At 37.2% G+C, this 22,513-nt stretch overlaps 1 protein-coding gene across 3 annotated transcripts in view; it reads left to right on the top strand.

Annotated features, from left to right (window-relative positions):
* Positions 1–22,513, top strand: part of QTMAN (queuosine-tRNA mannosyltransferase) — a 382,528-nt gene that overhangs the window by 184,873 nt on the left and 175,142 nt on the right. For 2 of the 3 annotated variants that reach the window (XM_037027768.1, XM_037027770.1), the window contains exons 4-5: positions 7,067–7,234; positions 11,342–11,515. In XM_037027768.1, coding sequence (XP_036883663.1) covers positions 7,067–7,234; positions 11,342–11,515 — 342 coding nt within the window. The remainder of the gene's footprint in view (positions 1–7,066; positions 7,235–11,341; positions 11,516–22,513) is intronic. The other variant, XM_037027769.1, reaches the window with a different exon arrangement.

Here is a 22,513-nt window from a genome sequence, read left to right as displayed (position 1 = left end):
AAATGTTCTGAGTGGTTCATACTACCTTGAGTTTTGTAAGAATATTCTTAATAATGAGTTCTAGTTTCAAAATACATGAAAAATGCTTGTGTACACAGTAAACATTTCAATTTGTTTGTAGATTTTTTTCCAGTACCTAGGCTCATCTTCCTTCCTGTTTCGTCCTTTGTTGTTACAAACATAATTATTGAGTGTCTTTTATGGATTAGGCATTATGCCAGAAACTGGGAATTAAAAGACTTGAGAGGTTGTCGGAGTAATTTGAGACGTCTAAATTTGAGTAAAACCTTTCGTAAAAAAGCTCCAGAAGATATTATGTAATTTATCTCCTTAAGCATCCATAAAGCAGGTCAGAGTGCTGATGACTGCACAGTGGACAGATGTTAAGAAGCCAATTGGGGATCATTGCTCAGCGCCGGGTCCTACCTGCGGACCTTGATTCCCTGTCTTCTGTTCGAGGGTTCTTCACACAGTGCTTTCCTGGCCATCATTATAAGCGCTGGCAAGGAACATTACATGGTGGAAAAAGGCAAAACTGTCCACTTAATTGGTGCTACACCATGGGACGGCATTTGGGAAACTGAATATACTCTTTTTTTTAACAGCCTGTAAATTACTCACCATAAGAACCTAGGAAAGTAAATGACTACATTTCCTTTTCTCTTAGATAAGACTTTCATCTTATATTTTTAATGGTTCAAGCAAATGAAAACATTTTGTTATGCATTGTTCTTGAAGGTTTTTGAAAAGCCACAGCATTTAAATATGCAGTAAAAAAATTCTAATTACAATGAAGTAGCTACCAACTAAAGCGTGTTCCTTTAAAATGAAATTTGTATATCAGTGATTAATGAATATTAGAACTCAGTTATCTTTCTACACAGATTTTTGCAAATTAAAAAAATATATATTTAAGCCAAAGGCTTTTGAAATGTTTAGGAGTAGTTTTCATTTATGCCTGTACGTATTATTGAACTGCGGTTAGAGTGAAGCATGATCAGCACGCGTTGGAACAGATACAGTGAAGGAGAAGCCAGCACTCCGCATGCTCCCATCTTTCGTCTAGTTCATCAGCAAACCCAGGCCGGCCATTCTTGTCCCCTCCAGTGCTGCTATCGCAGGCCACGCCGCTGTCCTTTCTTTCCTCTTCTCCTCACTGTTCTTCCTTCTTCTGAATGCTTTCTCACAGTCTGTGTTCTATTGGTAGTACGAGTAAAATTTTCTGATATTAAAAAGTAATAAAAAAATCTCATGACATGTATAAACATATATATTAGAAATACAAGAGATTGCACAATGAAAAATTTAAAGCTTTATATATATATAAAATATAAAGATCATGTCCTACTTGGTGATATAATGGACATCAGATTATTAAATCTATTTAAAAATCATATGTTTTAGGAATAATTTTTAAAATAGAACAACATGCTAAGTGATAAGTGTTAATAGCAAAAAGTGTTTCATAGTAATGTGTATATATTAGAAAGTAAAAACAATAGGAGTATACTCAAGACACATAGATACTTTTGTATTTTCCCTACTTAATATCCTTCAGTCTCAATCCATGGTTGTTACCATGAAATCTAAAATTATTTTCTTGTCTTATAAAGGTCCATTGATTTCCTCAGCCCCTTCTCTGGCCACTTTCTCATTGAATATACTGCTCCCGCCTCCCTAGTCTTTAGTTAGCCCTTCAACCTGTCAATTTTCTTCTTGCCTTAGCTACTTTGTTTTCTATTTGATGTCGGTCATTTAGCCTACTACCCTGCAAATAACAATGCTCAACATCTATTGGCTAAATTATCACTGGAATGCAAATAGTGGCTATTTCTTTTAGGGTTGTTTGTGGATGACATTCCTTTAATTTACATTTAAAACATTTCTAAAATGAACATGTGTTTTATGAGAGAAAAAAAAGAAAATAGTATTACTCTAGAATTGGAGAGCTCGATGGGTAAAATATTGTACAGCTAGTCAGGGGGAACTTAGAAATTAGATGATTAGAATCAGGTCAAGGATCTGTACAAACAAATCAGTGGAGTGATTTTCAGAGGAAATGCACTTGGGTACCATGGGTGGACTGTTGGGTTAAGCTGGTCCATCCAAAGCTGTGCTTTCCTACACAGTAGCCATTACTGTGTGGCTATTTAATTCACCCTTAAATTAATCAAATTAATTCAATTTAAAATTTAGTTCCTCCGTTGAACTAGTTACACTTCAAGTGCTTGATAGCAATAAGTAGCATCTTGCTACTGTGTTAGACAGTACAGATATAGAACATGTCCATCATCGTAGTTAATACTGTACTCCAGAAAGTCTGGGATCTAAAATCCTGGAGAGTGACTATCAAGGCAGAGGAACTTCAGATAGGCATCACAAGAACAAAGACTCTGGTAATGAGGCTGAGCAACAGCTGGAAGAGTGGAATTTAATCTTTTGTCCGAGGCCTAGTGAAGCCCCACAAGGGATTGTTTAATATGAGTAACAGTCCAAACTGGCACCTGTGTTAAATTGTGTTTTGTATCCTGATTTGTGATAAATGGCTGGGAGTGAGTTGGTAGGGGAGCTATTGAAAGATTCCATAGGGAATGAGTGAGAGAGAGAACCTAGTCCACGAAAGGAGTATTACTAGACTGTGTGTAGTGGTGGTCACCATTCTGAATGCCTGTCCTCGGTTTCTCATTTCACTGCCTTTCCCTGCCCTTTAAGATACAAAAGTATGCCCCCTGATAATAAATAGGTGGCCTCGCTGGTACAGTGCTGAAATGTATTTCAGTATCACTTTTCATGTATTATGGGAATGGGGCGAAAGGCAAGTGACTAGTTTATTCAAACTGAGCAAGAAAATAAAATCTCTAATGTTGAATAAAATCTCTAATGTTGAATGTAGAATGATTTTTTATTTCTTAAGCAAATATGACTCCAAATGTAGACCAGAGTGCATGGAAAATGATGGAAACCTGTGTATGGATTGCATTATATGAATACAATCCCAACTGCATAGAAAGGTGTTAAGGAGCTTGCAGCGAAGCTCCGTTTTGATTAGACGATTATAATAGCAGCTTACTTATACTTTTGGTGAGATGGTAAGTTAATGATGTAGTCATTAATTTGAATTTAGCAGACATTTTAAATATAGGTTTCTCTTACAGAGACAAAAGTTGCAATTTAAAGCTCTTTGGTGGTCTAAAAACAGCTTAATTCTGTAGTAGCATGGTAATAAGTACTAATCCAGCTTATACCGTGATTGTAGTATGTCATGTTTGTGAAAGATTGCCCAACTGCTTTCTCTGGGTTTTATGTTAATTTAAAAATATTAAACATAAAACCTTATAACATCTTCATGCTGAGATAAACTGTTCAATTTAACTTGTGCTCAAGCAGCAGCTGTCAGGAATTATCTTGTTCCTAGTGGTTTTTGCTATCACCTCGTGCCCTTTCCTGGCAGACGCGCGGTGTGGAGTGATAAAGCTCACCTTGTTAGGATTTATTGCTTAAATAACACCTGCGGCAAGATGAACGTCAGGAGCCTGGGGATTAGCTGCTGATTGAGTGATGTCACTCATTGTATTATTATAAACTTTTTTTTTTGACTGATGAGAGGAAACAAAGTAAAAATTGCCTATAAATCATACCTGCCTTTCTTTTGCAGGCATGTTCATTACTTGTTTTGGGGAGTCATTGAGCTAAATATCTGAGGAATTGTTTGTTGTACAAGTTAACCACCATTTTACAAGTGAAAAAGCAAAGAGAACTAGGAATAAAGATAATTTCCACAATTGAGCATGAAAACTATTTCAAGATTAGAAATACAAATACAATGAATTTTCTGTTAATGACTGAACAAACTGCAGGAGGTGTTGGTGTGGGCAGTTCCAAATAGTTAATATTGTGAAAATCATTGCCATTTCACTTCTGAGTATATTGCATTGTTTCATTTGGAACTTTTATGGGGAAGCCCCAACTTTAATTGGGATTCTCTGATTACAGATCAGCTGGTAGGGCGAGGAAGGAGATATGTAGTAGAAGCAGAGTGAAGGGGTCTTCTTGATGAAACATTTTCTATAGATGGTCCACCCCAAGGATCATGCTCATGTAGGAAACTAGCAATTGGATTATGACTAGAAGTGCATATATGATGGATTTATTGTTTATGGCATGGAGCATAGTTTTTTCTTCTACTTATGGTCATCCTGTACATATTCCCCCCAAATTGTAGTTTTATAAGGTATAACTTAACAAAAATTTGTAAGATTAGATCAGTGAATTACAATCTACCAATTGTTTAATTGTTAACATTTGCACATTTTTATTCCTTCATGTAAATATATACATATGAGTATTATTAGTAGACTTTGACTGAGTAATTTAAGAATTAGTTGCAGACATCATGAAACTTCACACATAAATAATTCAACATGCATCTACTAAGAATAAGGATAGTCTCCTATAGAAACCAATAAAATTATTACACTTAAGAAATTTAAGATTTATGAAAATTTACCGCCTTATATTCAACCCATATTTAGAGTTTCCATGTTGTTCATGTAATGTCCTTTATAGCTGTTTTTCCCCTCCAACCCATTATTTAGAGTGGGACTTTGTTTTGGGGGGGGGAATCTCTTCATTTTCCTTTAATATAGTCTTTTTTCCCTTTTATGACATTAACCTTCTTGGGCATTCAGCCCAGTTGTTTTGCAAGATATTTTTCTCGTTGTTTTCTCATGACCAAATTCAGATCAGGCATTTTTGGCAGGAATAATAATACATTGGTGGTTTGTATCTTTTTCAGTGTGTCACATTGGGAGATACGTTCTATCACTTCCTCTTATTATTGGTCATACTTATTTTTGATCACTTGGGTAAGTTTATGTCTACCAAATTTCTCCATGATAAAACTACCGTTTTTTCAAAAAAATTAACAAGTGGCAAAAGAGCTTTATTTAATGAAGTTTTCTCCCTTGTGTGTGAAAAACATTGAGCTTGCTTAAATCTTAGTGATTAAGGATGAGTCATGGCTTGTGGTATGTGCGTCTTGGCTGTGGGGAGTGGGGAGAGAGGGAGAGCCAGGAGAATTCCCCAGGAAGTGGAACCACAAGTGGCCATCCAGTTTCTTTTAAGGAAGCTATTGATTGGGGTTAGCATTCTGTTATTCTCTTTACTAAGGATAAGATTTGTCAATAAGTGAATGTTTCCGTATTTCAGAATTTTCAATCCAAGCTTTTGAAAGACTTGGTGGTACTGAGGATATTCTTGGTTAAAATAGGGCATTTTCTGATCGTAGTTTTTCTATTTGCTTTAGTTGGACATACAAACACAATCGAAACAATAGTGCATCTCCTTAGTAAGATTTTTTTTAACTGTAAAGCAACAAACCATGACATGAATATAGCAGTTGTGGGTCTAAAAGAAGAGATCGCTGCTTTTCGATCATGTGTGCCATTTTTAGCCCATGAAGAAAGACACTTGAGTTCCTATTTATGATATATGCATTTATTATGTAATCATTCTTCTCATGTGAAAGGCTAGTACTGTAGATCATATAAACACCTGAAGTTAGCCATTCAGCTTGTCAGCGAGGGAGAATTGACAGTAGTTGTAATCATGGTAATAACAAGGATGATACTTTGTATTTATTAAGTACAGAAAAAAGTGCATTTGCAACGTAAGTCATCCATGACCAATTCATGTCCATGGTGTAATGGAAAGGACATCTGGCTTAGAAGGCCAGGAGTCCCTGCTTTGCTACTTTCTACCAGTGTGATGCTGGAAAACTCGAACCCTTCTTGAACCTCGTTTTCTAAATGGGACCAGAGCTGTAAGGGTCAAATGATGCTGCATTATGTTATAAAGGCATTCCATCAAAATTGTGACATCTAAATGTACCGGTAATTTTTACCTGCTTTGTGCCCATACGTGGTAGAGACCTCATTAATGAAACATTTCCGGGTTGGTTCAGACCATTATTACTACTTTCTGTTTGTTTAATACTCTGCGTATGTCGATGTCATTGGCAGTATTAATCTTTTTTAAAAATATTTTCTTTATTTATTTTTAGACAGAGGGGAAGGGAAGGAGAAAGTGGGAGAGAAACATCAGTGTGTGGTTGCCTCCCAGGCATCCCCTACTGGGGACTTGGCCTGCAATCCAGGCATGTGCCCTGACTAGGAATCGAACCAGGGACCCCTTGCTTCACAGGCCTATGCTCAATCCACTGAGCTACACCAGCCAAGGCTGGCAGTATTCATCTTCGTCGGTGGTCTTGTTCATCTTTTCTCTTTTTCCTGGCTAGACCCTGGCACATAGTAGGAATTTAGTAAATGATTGTGGAATAAATGAGGTAGTAGGTGCTTTCATTTGTGAACATAGATAAGGTGGGCTTCCAGTTTCCTTCCCCTCCCCAAAGAAAAACAGTCTTCATTTTTTAAACATTTACATTTTATATAAGGGGTTTTACAGATTGTGTATCTGGTGCCATTAGCAGTCCAGTAGTGGAGGAAAAGAAAACATTAGGAAAAAAACAGAAATATTGCAGAATATTTAAAAACAGAGGGACTGGGACATGGTGAGAAAACATTCCAAGAGAAAAAGACCACACTAGATGTCTAGTGCATAAATCAAAAGGGTTTGTGTCATAACATCAGCATGTGCCATTCCTGCTTGTATATTGAATTTCAGTAGTTGGTTGCATAAAGAAGTAAAGTGTAATGAAACTGGCAAGCAAAGTATTCCCTAGTCAGCCTTATCTTTGTTCCATTTGTCCTTCAGATAGAGCTTTTCTTGCCTTTTTCAATAAAATCCATCCAGCATTTTTTTTTTTTGCATCTCAGTAACTGAGCTGAGAAGACCAATAAGATTCAGAGCTTTTATAGTTCTTAGCAGCTGCTTTTTCAGAGATCAAAACTTAGAATGCTGTTACATGGTATTAATTCTGAACTATTGATGTGCCCCTATAGGGGACATGTTTTTCTGGGGGTAGGATCAGGGGAGAGCAAAAAAGGGCAAAGGACAACCCCCTTGAAGCGTGCTTGGGACAGTAAACCCCAATTTCCTTATTTCCTAGGATCCTCTTTGCAAGCTCAGTGCTTAACCTGACTGAACTGATTGCCCTTCGGCCTGACCTTGGGAAATTGAAAAAGATTCTGTACTTCCACGAGAACCAATTGGTATATCCTGTCAAGAAATGTCAGGAGAGGGATTTCCAATATGGATACAACCAAATTCTCTCATGGTAGGTATCAGTGGTATCATTATATTAAGTCCTTCGCTACCTTTTTCTTTATAGGTGGTTAGCTTTTAAATCTGGAGACCTATTGTACACTTATTTTAAAACACCTTAAAGTAGGTACAAATGTATAAACATACCTTCCATGGTAATAATTACTTGTGCCTCTGATTATATGTATAACATCACAGCTAATCCTCTTATAGAATGCATATATGTAACAATGTAGTTATATGTTAAACTAATTAACTATTTTCTGCAACATTCGGAGTAGAATCCAAGGGTCGCAGGGACCTCCTTGCTCCTTGATTCTCTCCTCAGTTGTTGAAGGCGTACTTTTAGAAAAGGGCAGTGAGTCTGCGCTTATTTGCCAGCCCCTTTCAATGCATCCAGCTAAAATCAAAATAGAAATTTTCAGAGGGATAAACACAAAATAAGGCATAATGGAGCAAGGGTTTTTTGTTCTTTTTATTGTTTGTGAGAGAAAACTATAGAAAATGAATCTTTAGGTAGTTATTGGTTTTTTTTCCCCTCATTGAGTCTTCCGAAATTGCACAGCCTTAAAATACCATGACATTTCAAAGGTGATGGTCCTTCTCTATTGTTACTTCAACAAAGTCCATCTCCTGAAGCTTACTTAATGAAAGAAGTTAATAACAACCCCGAAAGGGCCTTGCTGTTGGATCCTATTCACATCGCTGCAATAAGCAAATGCACTAAGTTTGGCTGAGGCTGAGAACTTTTTACTCACTTTTTTTTTTGGTGCTGAAACCTGGGAATGGTACTCACCTTTTTTAATGGTTATTAGCAGTTGAGATTGATGATGTGTTTAAAAAGACTCCCAACTCTTGCAAGTATATTCCAAGTTTTGTTGACATAGAAAAGCAGCTAAATGGTAATACTTCTGTGTTTTGAGCATTTTGTAAATGTTTTCCTGCAATCATTTTTACAAGCTGCTTCAATTGTGAAGTAGCAGTGCTATCAAAATAGAGTGGCACTGCTCCACATCGAATGTCTCATAAAAAAGCAACCATTTTAAAATTTCATAATAAAATTAAAATCCTTTATTTTATATTGAAACAGAGAAGGGAAATATGTTTTAAAAACAAAAATAAAATCATTTTGTGCTTTATCAATATGGAAAACATTTGTAATATTCTTTTGATTTCTTGAATTAGCATCATTCTTTTCCTCAGATAGTGTGTGTTTATTACCCTTGAGAAATAACTGGGGGAAAAAATTAAGCCTATTTTTCCCTTTATGGGTGGCTTTAAAGTTAATGGAAGTTACACTCACTCATATGAGGGAGGAAATGCGTGAGAAAGAGTATTTCTGTAAACTGTCTTGGATCTTTAATTTAGCGTAGACTGGGTTTTTAAGAAATGTAAGTAGTTGGGTTGCATGCAGATATTTGAAAAACATTCTGCTTACTCCCCCTCATCTCGCTCTTTCATAAAAGATTGTTTTTGCTCGTAGGGAATGAGACTATAAAAACTCACACTTGATTTTTCAGCATTGCTCTCCCCAAGAGAGTACACTCTTGAGAGTTTGGACAAGTTCGCAGCCGCAAGACGTGGACTTGATCATTGGTTGGCTTCTTGACGAGAAAAAAAAAGTGCTTCGCAGTGGTTCAGGGGAAACATAAGAGTGTCAGAAAACAGTCCTGCCCAGATTCACTTCGAAAAGTATGACTCCTGCTTCCTCGAGTGTGTCTTTAGATTTCTTGCTGACTTCTGCTTTTGTTGGCACTGGCAGGTTTCTCTCTTGACCATGTGGCAGTTAAGGACTTTAGAGATGACTGACAGAAGCACTCACCTTAAATAGAGGTTTCACTAACCCCTTGACTTATGAACACATGTCATAACTATATCTTATGACCTGTGGGTCGCTATTACAGTATGTGACACATGGTGAAAACAGACTGGCTGTAAAACATCCTTCAACTCCTGGTGTATTCTTACATTGGCTTCCTTATTGCTTGGTGGGTCAGCACTTCTGTGACATGCTTTTGTATTATCCGTGTTGTAATCACCCCTACCCCCAAATTGGCACTGGGTCACAACTAAAAATAAATACATGGAAAAGCAGTTTTGTGGGGGAGGCATAGGGGTGGCAGGTCAACATTCTTTTTGTTGTTTTTTCATTCCGCTGTGTACTAATAAGGGGAACTTAAGCTGTCTGAGTAAATGTGAATTAAACTGAACTGAGGGTTTGTTAAATGGTATATATTCCTGTTCTGTAAGCTCTGCTTATTCATTCGTGTTTTGCAGTGTATGGACTTACATATCTTCTTTTACTTTTCTTGACCTACCAGTTATTTCTAAGGCGGAATAAAATTTTATTGGATCCTGTATTCTTTCTTATCAAAGCGTTTATATTCATTTTATTGAGATCCAGTGACAATGAAACTGAATCATTGCTTAAAGCGGCGATTTTCAGCCTTTCTCATCTCATGGCATACATACAGTAATTGCTAGAATTCTCTGGCACACCAACAAATACATCATATTTTTTACCGATCTGACAAAAATAGGTATAATTTTGATTCATTGACACTGGACAGCTATTGTTGTATTGGCTATTGTCATTTTTCCATTTGACAATCTAAGGGAAAGGAGGTCAGCGCCCTTGACTGTATAGTCAGCCTTGCATGTTTGAAACATTCTGCACTATTTCTAGATCTTGGCTAATTACAAACATTTCTGAGAATCTGATCATGAAGTACTTTTGAGATTGCAGAAGTTCTTTCCTATCCTCATTTTGTTATAATATTCCGAAATTAGGTAAGAATTTAGCAAATACAAGCAAAGTATATAGAAAATAAAGCTCTGTTTCTTTAAGAATAAAAATTATTGTATCACAGTGGTGGAAAATTGCTTGCTGAACGCAAAGAAGGCCATTTTAAAAAATTAAAGTGGGTTGGATCGAGGGTGGAAGGTAGGGATGGCTGGGGTGGGGGGGGAGTGGAGAAAAATGAAAAAATTAAAACAATGATTTATTTTAAATCACTTTTTTGACTCATAACGGGAATATGCTGATATTTATACTACATACAGGGTGGGCAAAAGTAAGTTTACAGTTTTTCATATGGAAAATAGTACAATAACTAATAAATGATAATATAAGAATATAAAATGTAGTTTGTGTACTCACAATTGTAGACCTACTTTTGCCCCACCCTATATTTAAAGTTTTATCCAGCTCCCACCCATAGTTCTCATTTGTGTTCATTGGTTTCTGAGAAAATGTCGTATAGGCAATTCTGAAAACTGCTGATGTGTTTATGACACATAAACTTTGTTTTCACATTACCTTAAAACTATGTATTTTAGATTGCTTTTATTTCAAAAATATTGTGGGGAGGAACACAATCTTTTAATCTAAAGTAACAGCCATTATTATATTTATTTTGTTTAATTATTAAAGTCCATGATGTTGTAGTTCTCTATAATGCATTCCTTTATGTAATCATTTCCACTGGTTTCTCCTGCTTCTCTGGCAGTTCCAAATATCCCAGTGAATTAAGTTACTTGCAGAGACCCCATTTAATCCCTCCTGTATAGGGCCAGGGCTTTATAAAACCAAGTTTCTTGAAGCAGGGGTTAAAACACTAAAGACTTTTTAACCACATATTTTGAAGGTATGCTTTAGTATGAAATAGCTTTATCTAAATTAGTATCTTTGCAGGTAGTGAAAAATAGGGCAAAATTCTGTTCTCAGTGGTATGGTATAAAATAGTATACATCACTGACATAGAAACCCAGCACGGGTAGTTGGGCCACAAAGAAAAGGGTCTTAGTGTGCTTTTGTTGTTGATAATATAGGCAGTTCCTGACATTGTGGAAAAATATACTTGGGTTTGAAGCCTCATAGGATTGTATTGTATCATTTAATTCCTCTCCTGCTTTTCCTTCCTGATGCCAACAATCTAGTTTCCTATGATATAATACTAATAAAACTAACTTAGCCATTAGAGGCATTTTGATAAATACTTATGGAAGTGAAGAGGTTTTTGCAAACCCAAGGTGCAGTGTAAACTCTGATTAATATCAAGGTCTTGCTCTTGTAACTGAATGTGGGCTCATGATGTGTATTTATCCTTTCCCTTTACAGCCTGGTAGCTGATGTAGTGGTATTCAACTCGATTTTTAATATGCAGTCATTTCTCACTTCTATTGGAAGATTTATGAGGCTGATTCCTGATCACAGACCCAAGGATCTGGAAAGCATCATCAGACCCAAGTGCCAAGTTATTTACTTTCCCATCAGGTTTCCCGATGTGAGCAGGTCAGTATGTTTGACTTTCTTTTCAATATTGTGTCAAATTATTTCCCAAACGTATAGGAATCGGTGTTCTTCTTGCCAATTTTAACTTCTCAGCATAAGTATGGTTAATTAGAGAATTGAGTTCTATTTTCACCATGCTGTGATTTGTAAAGATTTTAAATAATCGTTTGTCCCACCTATCACTGAATGGTTACTTCTGATACTGAGTTCTTCCTTTATTTTCTCCTATATATTTGTTTGCCAAAAAAAAGCTGTTTTGGCTTTTAACACTTAGTGTTTTTTTTTAATTTTTTGTTTTGTTAAAGAAGTCATTGCCACACATATTTCTCAGCCTTTGCAATCAGCTTCTGCCCATTGGTTTGTATGCGTAATAGTATTTGTTCTAAGTAAATCAATGTTCTACTTCACTGCTTGTATTACTTTCATTTTCCATGCTATTTTCTTCTACTTTTTTCCTTCTTCCCTTTTTGAAAATTATTTTTATTATCTTAATAAAGAGTTGGGTATTCTATGTAAAGTCACAAATGCACTTAATTGCCATTTCTCTTTCTCAGTTACTGAGGACATTTTTTATTACCCTTGCTGCTGGGCCCACCCTGAATTAGCAACGAATGCTGTGGCTCAAAGGGAACATTCTAGAATTCCTTTCACTTTTGATTAAGCCTAGCAAAATCGTTTTTACTACCACCAAGAAATATTTCTCCCTTGTGAATAGTAAGTTTGCTTCAGTGGGACTCACACTAGCTGGGGATGCTGCTGGTTTGTAACTGACTGTGTCCTTAAAAAGAGTTCAGGGACGACTGTTTCTTCCTCTCTCCTTGAAATGAAGGCAGGAAACAATTTAATGTCCATACGTGCTGTGCAGGAGGTTAGCAGTACTCTCGGTGTTCTCAGCTTACCGAGTCCGCCCAGGTTTGCTGTGGAGACACTTGTCTTCATCCATCCCTAGCATGCTGTTTTATTTAATATTTAATGGAAGAAAAATCTGCCTGATACAAAGTCAAATTAGTGAGTTATAACATTTACATTAGAACACCTTGCTCCATCCTTAGTTTATGGAGTTCAGAAAACGGGCTGAGAGAGGCAGAGACTGTCTTGCAGGCACACAGCTGGTTGTCACAGACTGTATTAAACTTTAAACCCTGGGAGTTTTCTGTTACTGTCCAAGCTTTCTGTCACTATAGGTCACTTGTCAGATCATTTCATGTTTTATTTACAGTTTGGAATACTGTCAAGGTAAGTGAAACTAGGATCATTGATTTTCAGGTATATATTTATATGTGCAAGTACATATAATACATATTTATATAAATACAGCTTTCTTATGTATGATGAGAGAATTGCAACTTTTTAAAAATATATCTGTATTTAGATCATGATTAGCTCAAACACAGCTTATACTTCAGGTCATATTTTTAAAATATGAACCTTATTTTTGAGATGTTTTTAAGTTTTTCATGTAACATATAGTCAAAATGTACATCTTTAAGGTGAATAGGTGGTTATACCACATCTTAATTATTATTGCTATAGAATTCCACATAAATAATGGCTTAAATTTATTTGCATATCATATATTCCTCCATTATCATATGCTTAATACACCTATGGCAATTGAATAGTTTATTAATTTGCACTGTATTACCATTAATACATCTAGCTAAATGGAAGAAGGTTAAGAAATATTGTGGCCAAGATAACATTCATAAGCAAGGTCTTAGCCCAGAGTGTTATTTGAATTATTTTCAAATGGTAATTTGCTTTATCCAACCCAAACTCACATAGTGTAAGTAAGTGATTATTTGCATGAATGACAATCATTCTAATGCCTGCAGTCTTAAAAGAGTATTATTTTGTTGAGATGTTGAAAAATACTTAGTAATTCCAAAGGCAAAATAACCAAGGTGATTTTAGAAAAAGACAATTTTTGAATGTTTCTATCTTTCTCCCTATTCAGTTATTATTTGGTTATGGCAAAAATGGATTTAAGTAAGAACAAAGCAGAACATACAATTAAATTATTAATACAATGTACTATAATAATATGTGATAATGGATATTAATTAATCAGGGAGGGTAACAACTATATTTCAGCGAAATATATGAGGCTTTATAACATCGATGACTGTTAAAACTCAGCGTGTGCCTGTCACAGAGGAATTTAATATTTGGCTTGTGGCACCTGCTGTTATCTGATGTACTCCTCACCCCCCACCCCAACACTACTTCATTCTCAAAGACCAGAACAACAGTATAAAGAAAGAATATTCACTTCAAAGTATTTCATTGTATGCATTAAACATTTTGGAATGAGAAGTCCCCTGAACACTGTGGTCGCACATACATGCATTTGATCTTGACCACCTTAGTAGCCCTGTGACCTATGTTGAGTGTAGTGACTCTGAGCCTGGGTTCTTTAATGTTGTGATTATTTCTACCTTATTGTCACAAAGGTGTGATTTAGTGACTAAATGAATTAATGAATGTCAAATGCCTCGCACAGTGCCTGACATACAGTAGGTGCCCAATAAAGAAGAATTCATTTTATTAATATGCCCACACCATTGTTTTATAACCTAACATCTTTATTGCCACCTGAATATGAGGGACAGTCTCCTTCTCCTCTTTTTATTAATCACACATGGAAATGAGGAACTAAAAGCAGAGAGAGAGAAGTACTCTGCCAAAGGAGCATCCGAATGTCAATAAAGAGTTTAATTAATTAATTTTCTTTATCACTTTGACTCAGACTTTTGACCTTACCAGAACCTGCCATCCATTGATTGAGCCAACTCCTTACTTGAAAAAAAAAAGCAACTTTATATATTTATTTTTAGAGAAATGAGAAGGGAGAGAAGCCAACTCCTTACTTTTATTCTTATCTTGCTCTAATTTTCCTCCTCCTTTCTCCAGCTTAATTTCCATATTCTATTCTAATACTCTCTTGCATATACTCTCAAATCTGTTGCACCTTTTTCTCTGTATTTGATGAGATGAAGACATCCAGCCATACTTACTAGTCTATTCTAAATTCATGACTCCTAAATTCAGATGGAATCTTTGATCTGCCTGGCAAGCATACCACATTTCCCCTCTTTTAAATAAGTAATCATACATTTTCCTTTCTTTATAAACCTGTAATACTAAATCTTCTATCTCCGTTTTCAGACCATGACAGAAAATAGGAGTAGTCCGATGAGAATTGCTGTGCTCTGCCAGCATCACCTCGATGCAGTTATGAGCTCCTGGGTGCACAGAGTCCATCCTCACGCCCGTTACCACAATGACGTGACCTTGCTTCTGCCTGAGGCCCTTCCTTGTCTCCCCTTCTTTACCAGAGCCTACCCGTCTCCCATACCTAAGGACTATCATTCCAGCGAGTTTTTCTTCTTCATTCTGCATCATCAGCTTTCCTTTCTTCTGGATCATTCCTATTAGCATACAAACAATGCTATTTTTATGTCTTTTTTAAAAATGCTCTCTTCCTTCCACTTTTTCCTTCTGCTACTGCCTCATTTATTTCTTTCTCTTAAGAGCAAAACTTCTTGACAGGGTTGCATATATTTGTTGTTTCTAGTTTTATTCCTACTGTTCTCTCCTAGAGTTTCTTCTCTGAAACCATTTTTGTGAAGGTCTGGTATGACTTCCCTGCTTTTGCATCCTGTGGTCAGTTCTCAGTCCTCATTTTATGTGACATCAGCAGCAATGGACACACTGTCCTACTCTTCGTTTAGCTTCTAGGACACAGAGATCGCTGCTTCTCAGACTTGTTGCTGGGTTCTTATCGTTACTCTGCCCTTTAAATTTGGACTGGCCTTTGGTACTCTTAATACTTAAGGGGTTACTAGAGGAAGAGCTGAGGATTGAAATGAGAAAAAAAGACAAAGCAGTCAGAAGGTCCACAATGAGAATTATCTTGTGGAAGGAACCAAGGGAAGAGTATTTTAAGGAAATGGTCAGTAGTGAAATCAGAGGAGTGAGGAGAAATAAAGTGGTGACTAAACTGTATCCTTGAATTTTTCAGGTAAAGTGCCAGAGGTACCCCACCCTGCATTCTGTTAACTCACAGAAACGTTTCATATGTTCTTTCTGGTACCCAGAGAAACTTGGGATTCAAGTCCAGATGAGATCTCTTTCTCTTTGTATATCTCTGTTTTACACACACACACACACACTTTATGGACGAAGGCCCCGAGGCCCAGAGAAGTTCAGTGTCTGCTGGTAAAAACAGAGCAAGAACTAGAACTCAAATCTCAAAATCCCCACCCAGTGCCCAGCACACCACTTACTGTAAATGCAATTTCAGATGTCTTGATTATCTGATTTTTCAGCTGACAGCAGATTAGCACCATCAAGTTGGGGGTGCAGTAAAGGCAGGCTCCCTGACAGCAGTATAAAGTGACAGCTGACTGACAGCTTGACAACAAGGGATGGGAGAGATCAACTATTAAAAAATATATGAGAAGTGAAAAAGCCTAGCAGCCTGGAGCCATTCTGTGGCAGGGCAGGCAACTCTGACATTGAAGAACCTGCAGACCGTTTTCCATGATCATATAGCTTGTACATCAAAAGGATAATTGTGGTTTTATTAAGAGAGTGCACAGTAGCCAGTAAATTCTGTTTAAAAATGTAAGGAAATGCACAAGCCGCTTTTGGCAGAAATTCTAAGTGAAGGTAAACATCATGCCCTACTGTAGGGCGTACATGAGCCATATATTTGGCCGAGAAAGAACATCTAGTCCCTTTTTTCAGAAGTGCACCGTCTGTAATCTTAGGTGACAGGGTTCGTTTCAATAAGCCATCTTTTTAGTTCCTTCTGATTGGAGCTGCTTCAGGGATCAAACTTTTCTTTGCTGCTGGTGTTATGTGCGCGAGCTTCCTCGGCCCTGAGGACATCCAGACCTGCCAGAGGGATGACCCAGTGGTCCACAGAACAGATTTCGCCATATTAATACCATGTCCTAGCCTGTTTGGGCGGCTGTAAAAGAATACCATAGACTGGGTGGCTAATAAAGAACAGATATTTATTTTTCCTAGTTCTGCAGGCTAGAAGTCCAAGATCAAGGCTCCCACAGACTTGGTTTCTGGTGAAGGCCTGCTTCCTGAGTCATAAATGGCTGTCTTCTCATTGTGTTTTCACATAATGGAAAGAGCTAGGGAGCTCTCTGGGGCCTCTTTTATAAGGGCTCTAATTCCATGCATGACAGCTCCACCCTCATGACCTAATAATCACCTCCCAAAGGCCCAGCCTCCTAATATTGCTACCTTGAGGGTTAGGATCTCAACAAATGAATTTTAAAAGACTGGAAATATTCCGCCTGTAGCTTATCAGAAGATACATATGACCCCAAAACTTGGTGGGATGAGAATAATAACAGACATATTGCAAAGGAGATCCATTCTGTGTTAAAAGATATGGGTTAGACTGAAATGAAGTGTGTTTTACTCTGCATTTCAGAAAGGCATATTTCACACAGAACTCCGTGGTGCTGATGGATACGTGGTGAAGAGGGAAAAGGAAGTAATACTGCAGCCTACCCTAGAACTAGGGACTATTACCTATCCCGACCTTGTACAAGTCTCAGTGAAATCAGAACATCTAACAAATTTGCAGCTTGCTTTCTGACAATGTTGTCTTTAGAAGGTAGAGCTAACCATAACAGCTAACCTTACTGATTCTTATTTTAGTCCTGCCTTGTGTTAAGCATATTATACATATTTTAGCATTTTAATTTTCCAACAGTTCTAAAAGTTATTTTTTATTTCTCGTTCAAGAGGCTTAGCCATAGAGAAAGTAAGTAACTTTGTACCTACATTCATACAGATAGTAAAGTTAGAACTAGAAATCAAACACTTTTTAATCCTATTTTAGAACCCAGATTCTTAGCAGCATTTCTATACCTTGTCCGTCAGAGAAGGGTTCTGGTCATCTTGTCCCTGGTACTTGACACTAACCATAAAGAGAATTGACAGACGCATTGATTGAAAGGGAACATGTCATGGTAATGTTATAAAAAAAGGAAAGGACTCAAGGCTTTAGACAGCAGACTTTTAAAAGGTTGAAATTTTGATAAAAGAGGATACCGGTAGGATCAGACTTATGTGTATAAGAAGAACATCTCTTTCCTATTGCTAGTTGTCTCTCATTTATCCCAACTCTCTTCTCTTACAAGTGAGCTTTAGAATGACACCTGTCTTACAGGCAAGGCCAGCCCATCACATTTGGTGCTAAGGTTGGAGCAGCCTGCACGTGCAGAGCCCCACGCTTCCTCCATCTGTCTCCCCGACAGGATCTGGTACAGAGGAAACAGCCACGATTTCCATATAACTGCAGTTTTCCCACTCCCAACAAGTTGGACCACATAAGAGTATAGAAATACAGTGAATTACTGTAGCCTTGAAAAAGATCATGTTTTCTAAAAGAATTTCATCCGAGAGGCATGAGTAGAGAATTTCAGAATGGATGTTGTCTGCTTCAAATAACATTTAGTTGTCTAAAAGGCGATGAGAGGTAAACGCCCAGGCTGTTGTGGCTCAATACACGTATACATTTGTCATTTGATGCCTCTGAGTCCCATTATACTATGAAAAAAGAGTTTACATTTTTTCATATATTTATGCATGATTGATGTAAAAAAGATCAAATGTATGTGTTTCCAGTGGAGCAGTCCTTAAACAATTGTCCATTTATTATTTTTTTAAATAAGAGGTATGTGGATGCCCTATCATCAGGAGTTTAAGTTTGGACTGTGAAGAAATTGAAGCACACACACTTTAGAGTGAGATTTGTATGGTAACTGGGTTTCAGTTCCACTTTAGTCACCATCAAGAACATAAGGACTAACCTTGCTGTGGCCATTAGGGAAGAGTTTCGTGTTTCTGAGGTCATTTCACTACCCCTACATTCCGCAATGTTGGATTGTCGGAGGTGCTGCAGAGTAAACAGGACTGGGTTTTACCTGCGAGTTTCCTCATTTCATAGCAGATTATGCATCCCAGGAAGTGTGGTTATATATTTTTTAAAAATCTCTGCTTCCCTTTTTCTTTTGTTTTCGACAACAAAGGAAGGAGGCAAACAGCATTGGTCACTATGAATAATCTCATTTATTGAAGTCTTGGGAATTTCTCTGCACATTTCTCTCCACCTTTTCCATGTAGCTAAAATGTGAAGCCAAAACATAGGTTTATGGACTTTGCCTAACTATTTTAGAAACAAAAATGGAGAATTTTAAAAACAGTGTGAAAACTTTAAATGAAAACTCTCAGGCTGTGCAAACAAAGACGAGCAGCCTAAGGGCTTTTTGAAGAATTCTTATTAAAGAAAACACTATTTTACATTGCAGAGCAGATGTGTCAGAAAACAACAGCAGATCTGTAATTTGAGAAGTTCTGGATTGATAGGACAGAAGGCAGCCCCCGTGGCTCCCCACTGAAAACTTTTTTTTTTCTTCATCATCAAGTTCTGCACTTGGGGGTGGGGTTGCCAGAAAAGACCTTAATCTACTTACCACATGTGGTCATATTTTTCAGATATCTAGAGAATGTGTTAGTGTTAGACATATCAGTAAAAGCGCTTCCTATGTTTTATGAAATAGTAAAGTGGCTACTGTCTTCTTGAATATTAATCTAGGCCTGAAATAAAAGAAAAGTTTTAGTTTACTTTTACAAATTTAAACATACCCATGTTTGCTAATAATTATTTTGGCTCTTCAAAATGAGTGCAAGAAATTGTGTTTCCTTTCAATGTCATTTAAAAATTTATTTAGTGGACTCGGTACTAAAAAAATCTTTTGGTAAATCATTCCAATGTCGCACACCACTTATTGTGGAGAAACTGCCTTTATATCCAATGCAACTCTTTCATGCTGCGCTGTGTTGTAACCGTCTTGCTGTTACTACCCAGGTTAAGAGAAGGGTTCAGCGTATATATACGTATATATGATCCCTTTCTTTATCTGAAGTTGCATAAAACAAACTTGTGCTTACTCAAAATTTACTTTTAATGAAATTATCATCCATATTAATGCCTAATTACAGCAGTCAGAGTTCTGCTGTCCTCTACTTAGACAGTAACAACCAAACCACCAAAATCAGTGCTCTTAGTTCATCAGCAACTACAGACTATTCCTTTATAGTAGCATGACTTACCCTTGTTTTCTTCAAATATAGAGAATATTTGGCTTGATTTTACACCAAAGATTCAGTATGCTTTTTAAAATACCCTTGTAGTTCTGTCCTAAGAAATCGAGAGGTAAGAACAGAAGGGAAGAGAAATAACAAAATCAGAACATGCTCAGTAAGGGACTACTATATCATCAACCCAGAGATAGTAAGAGAGAAGAAGGCTTTCTACAAAATGGGTATGAGTGTTATCTGACAAAGTAAAACCACAGGGGAGGCAAATTCAGCACAAAGTCCACTTAGGTTCTCTTCCCCTTCTCAGACTCCGAGGCCATCACAAGCTCCCCGCAGTGCAGTGAATGATCTTCAGTGTAGTGTCCCCAAGGCGAGAACAAATCAGGTTACATTCTCTGTCCGTTCCATGAAGGCTCTGCAACCATGTATGTTAGAAAGATTTCAAATAAATAATTTCGATATTTAAAGGGTCAAAGCTTTGTTATCTTTCTAAAAATCACTTCGTCAAATCATTCCTTTTTGGGGAGTGCTGAATAAAAGATGGGAGTCAGCAGTATGACGTGGGGATTCTAGTTTGGCTTGTACCACTGAGTATAACTGTTCACCGCAGATCAAATCCCTGAACCCCTCAGAGCTACAGTTTTTCATCTGAGAAATGGAAATTGAAATAGCACTACCTCATAGCTTTATTATGAAGACCGAGATAATTATTATAATACACTGACTGAGCTCAGTGCCTATAACCTAATAAGAGCTCAGTAAATGTCAGTGGCCTTGTTAATACTCTCATCATCACCATATTGGTTACTTGTTGACAGGCTCTTTGACACACTCACCCATTCAGTGTGACTCCAACCTCAAAAGAAAGGAACAACAAAATTCTGAAAACCTAAGTATTTTATAAAACACCTTAAGTTACAAAGTCTGCCACTAATTAATTCAAATGAATTTAGGGACTGTCTTATATCCTGTCAGCCCACATAACAGCAGGCAAAAGGCGCCATTGGCAGTTTGGGTGCATGCGAGGGAACACCACGGGTGCAGCTTGCTGTTCACCTCTGCCTGGCGCTGTTACCCATGCTCGTTCCTGTGATGCTGCAAGTGTGGAATGGAGAGTGGGGAGGTGAAATTATCGTCTCTCTTAGTGCCCGATTGCAACAGTCGGAGTTCCGCTGTCGTCTACTTAGGCAGTAACAGCCAAACCACCAAAAGCAGTGCTCTTAAGTTCATCAGCAACTATATGAATTCTTCTTTTATAGTAGCAGCACAGAAGTTATTTTAGTCATTCTCCATTCTTCTGAAGAATGCTGGGATGTGTTTTAAAAAGTTTTCTATTAAGAAAAATAAAGAACTTGGAATGTTCATTAGCAGTAAGCTCCTAGAACAATCTCGTACCCAGAATGGCTTACTCTCTCAAGAAACTCCAGATTAAAAAAAAAAAAACTTTATTTCCTAGGAAATTCCTTAAAAATATTCTTCAAAGTAACTAAGTGCAAATAAAATATACATTACAGTAATTTAATTTTTTACAGTTCTATTTATGTCTTGGTTCACCAACATTTATTAAAAGTTGCTATTTTTATGGTAGGTAAAGGGCGTCCCTCAATTCCACAAGCTTTCTAGAAATGAGCGGCATACTCAGGTGGCTGTGTGATGCAGTGGGGAAAAGTGCTTTTTATGACATGTGAGCTGGGTATAAAGACTGAATAAGCTTCTGGCATAATAATAATGGCAATCACTTTTCAAGTGCCTTTTCCGGGCAACACTTTATGTCTATTCAAATCTTTACGAAACCTCTGCAAGCTGGTACTGTCATCCTCATTTTCAAGTGAGAATACTGAGGTTCAGAAGGTTAAGCTTGCCTGAAATCGTGTAGTAACCCAAACTTCTGGCTCCAATATTGCTGCTTCTATTAATGCCATGTTATTTCTTCTCTGAGGGAAATGGGGTGGTGGAGAGTGGGTGCCAGGGTACATTATGGAGAGAGAGAGAGTAGTTACAACCGGATTTGTGGCCAAAGTAATCATCAGGCTTAGAAGGGATTAATTACCTTTGACTCCATTGGGTGAAGAGGTGGTAAGATTAGAGATAAAAATTATGGCTGAAGAATTTGGACTTTAGCTTATAGTCACTTGGGAATCACTACTGGGTTATGAAATGGGGAATTTGATATTAACAGAATATTTATGAAAAGGAAATAAGAGGCAGAGAAGGTAAAAATCTGTTGATAGAACATGTTATTGAAGACTTGGACTAAGGAAGGGCATGCAGATAAAAAGGAGGAAACATGCATAAATGCACTGGTTGTGGACTAGGCAAGATGATGTGTCAGCTTCCCGGATGGAATAGTGTTCAGTGATAGCTTGAAGTACTGATTATAGTGACGGGGAAAGTGTTTGTTCTATTGGAATTGAAGGTTTGCTTGTGTAGAAATGGTGAATTCAGAGTTCTTGTACATTGAGTTTCAGATGGGGGTGGGCCATCTGACCAGCAGGAAGTGTCCCTTGTTTCTTACCTCAGTGCTGTCATCTGAGACTCCATGTGATTTGTTGTATTGACCTGCATTTCTAGGAGTTTTAATCGAATATCCTCTTTCCATTGATGTACCTGATATAGCTCATTTATTTTCTTCCAAATAAATCCAGGATATCTGTTTTTTTGTCATTTGTTACTGTTTTATAAAAATTGAGTACATTATAAAAACATCAGAGCTTTTAAACTCATTTCTGGATAAGCAGGAATATTGGTCTTTCTTTTGTCTTCTCAGAGGTCAATGAGTAAATCACTTTCAGTCTCTTTGGACAGGAAATCCTGAGGTCAAGTACTTACTGTATGATGAGAGAGCCACATGGTATAGTGCCT

The sequence above is a fragment of the Sturnira hondurensis genome, unplaced genomic scaffold (assembly GCF_014824575.4).
Source record: "Sturnira hondurensis isolate 20B ecotype Veracruz unplaced genomic scaffold, ASM1482457v3 Scaffold0019428, whole genome shotgun sequence".
NCBI lineage: Eukaryota > Metazoa > Chordata > Mammalia > Chiroptera > Phyllostomidae > Sturnira > Sturnira hondurensis.
The sequence above is the reverse complement of the archived record's forward strand: the minus strand, read 5'-3'. Positions and strand labels throughout refer to the sequence as shown.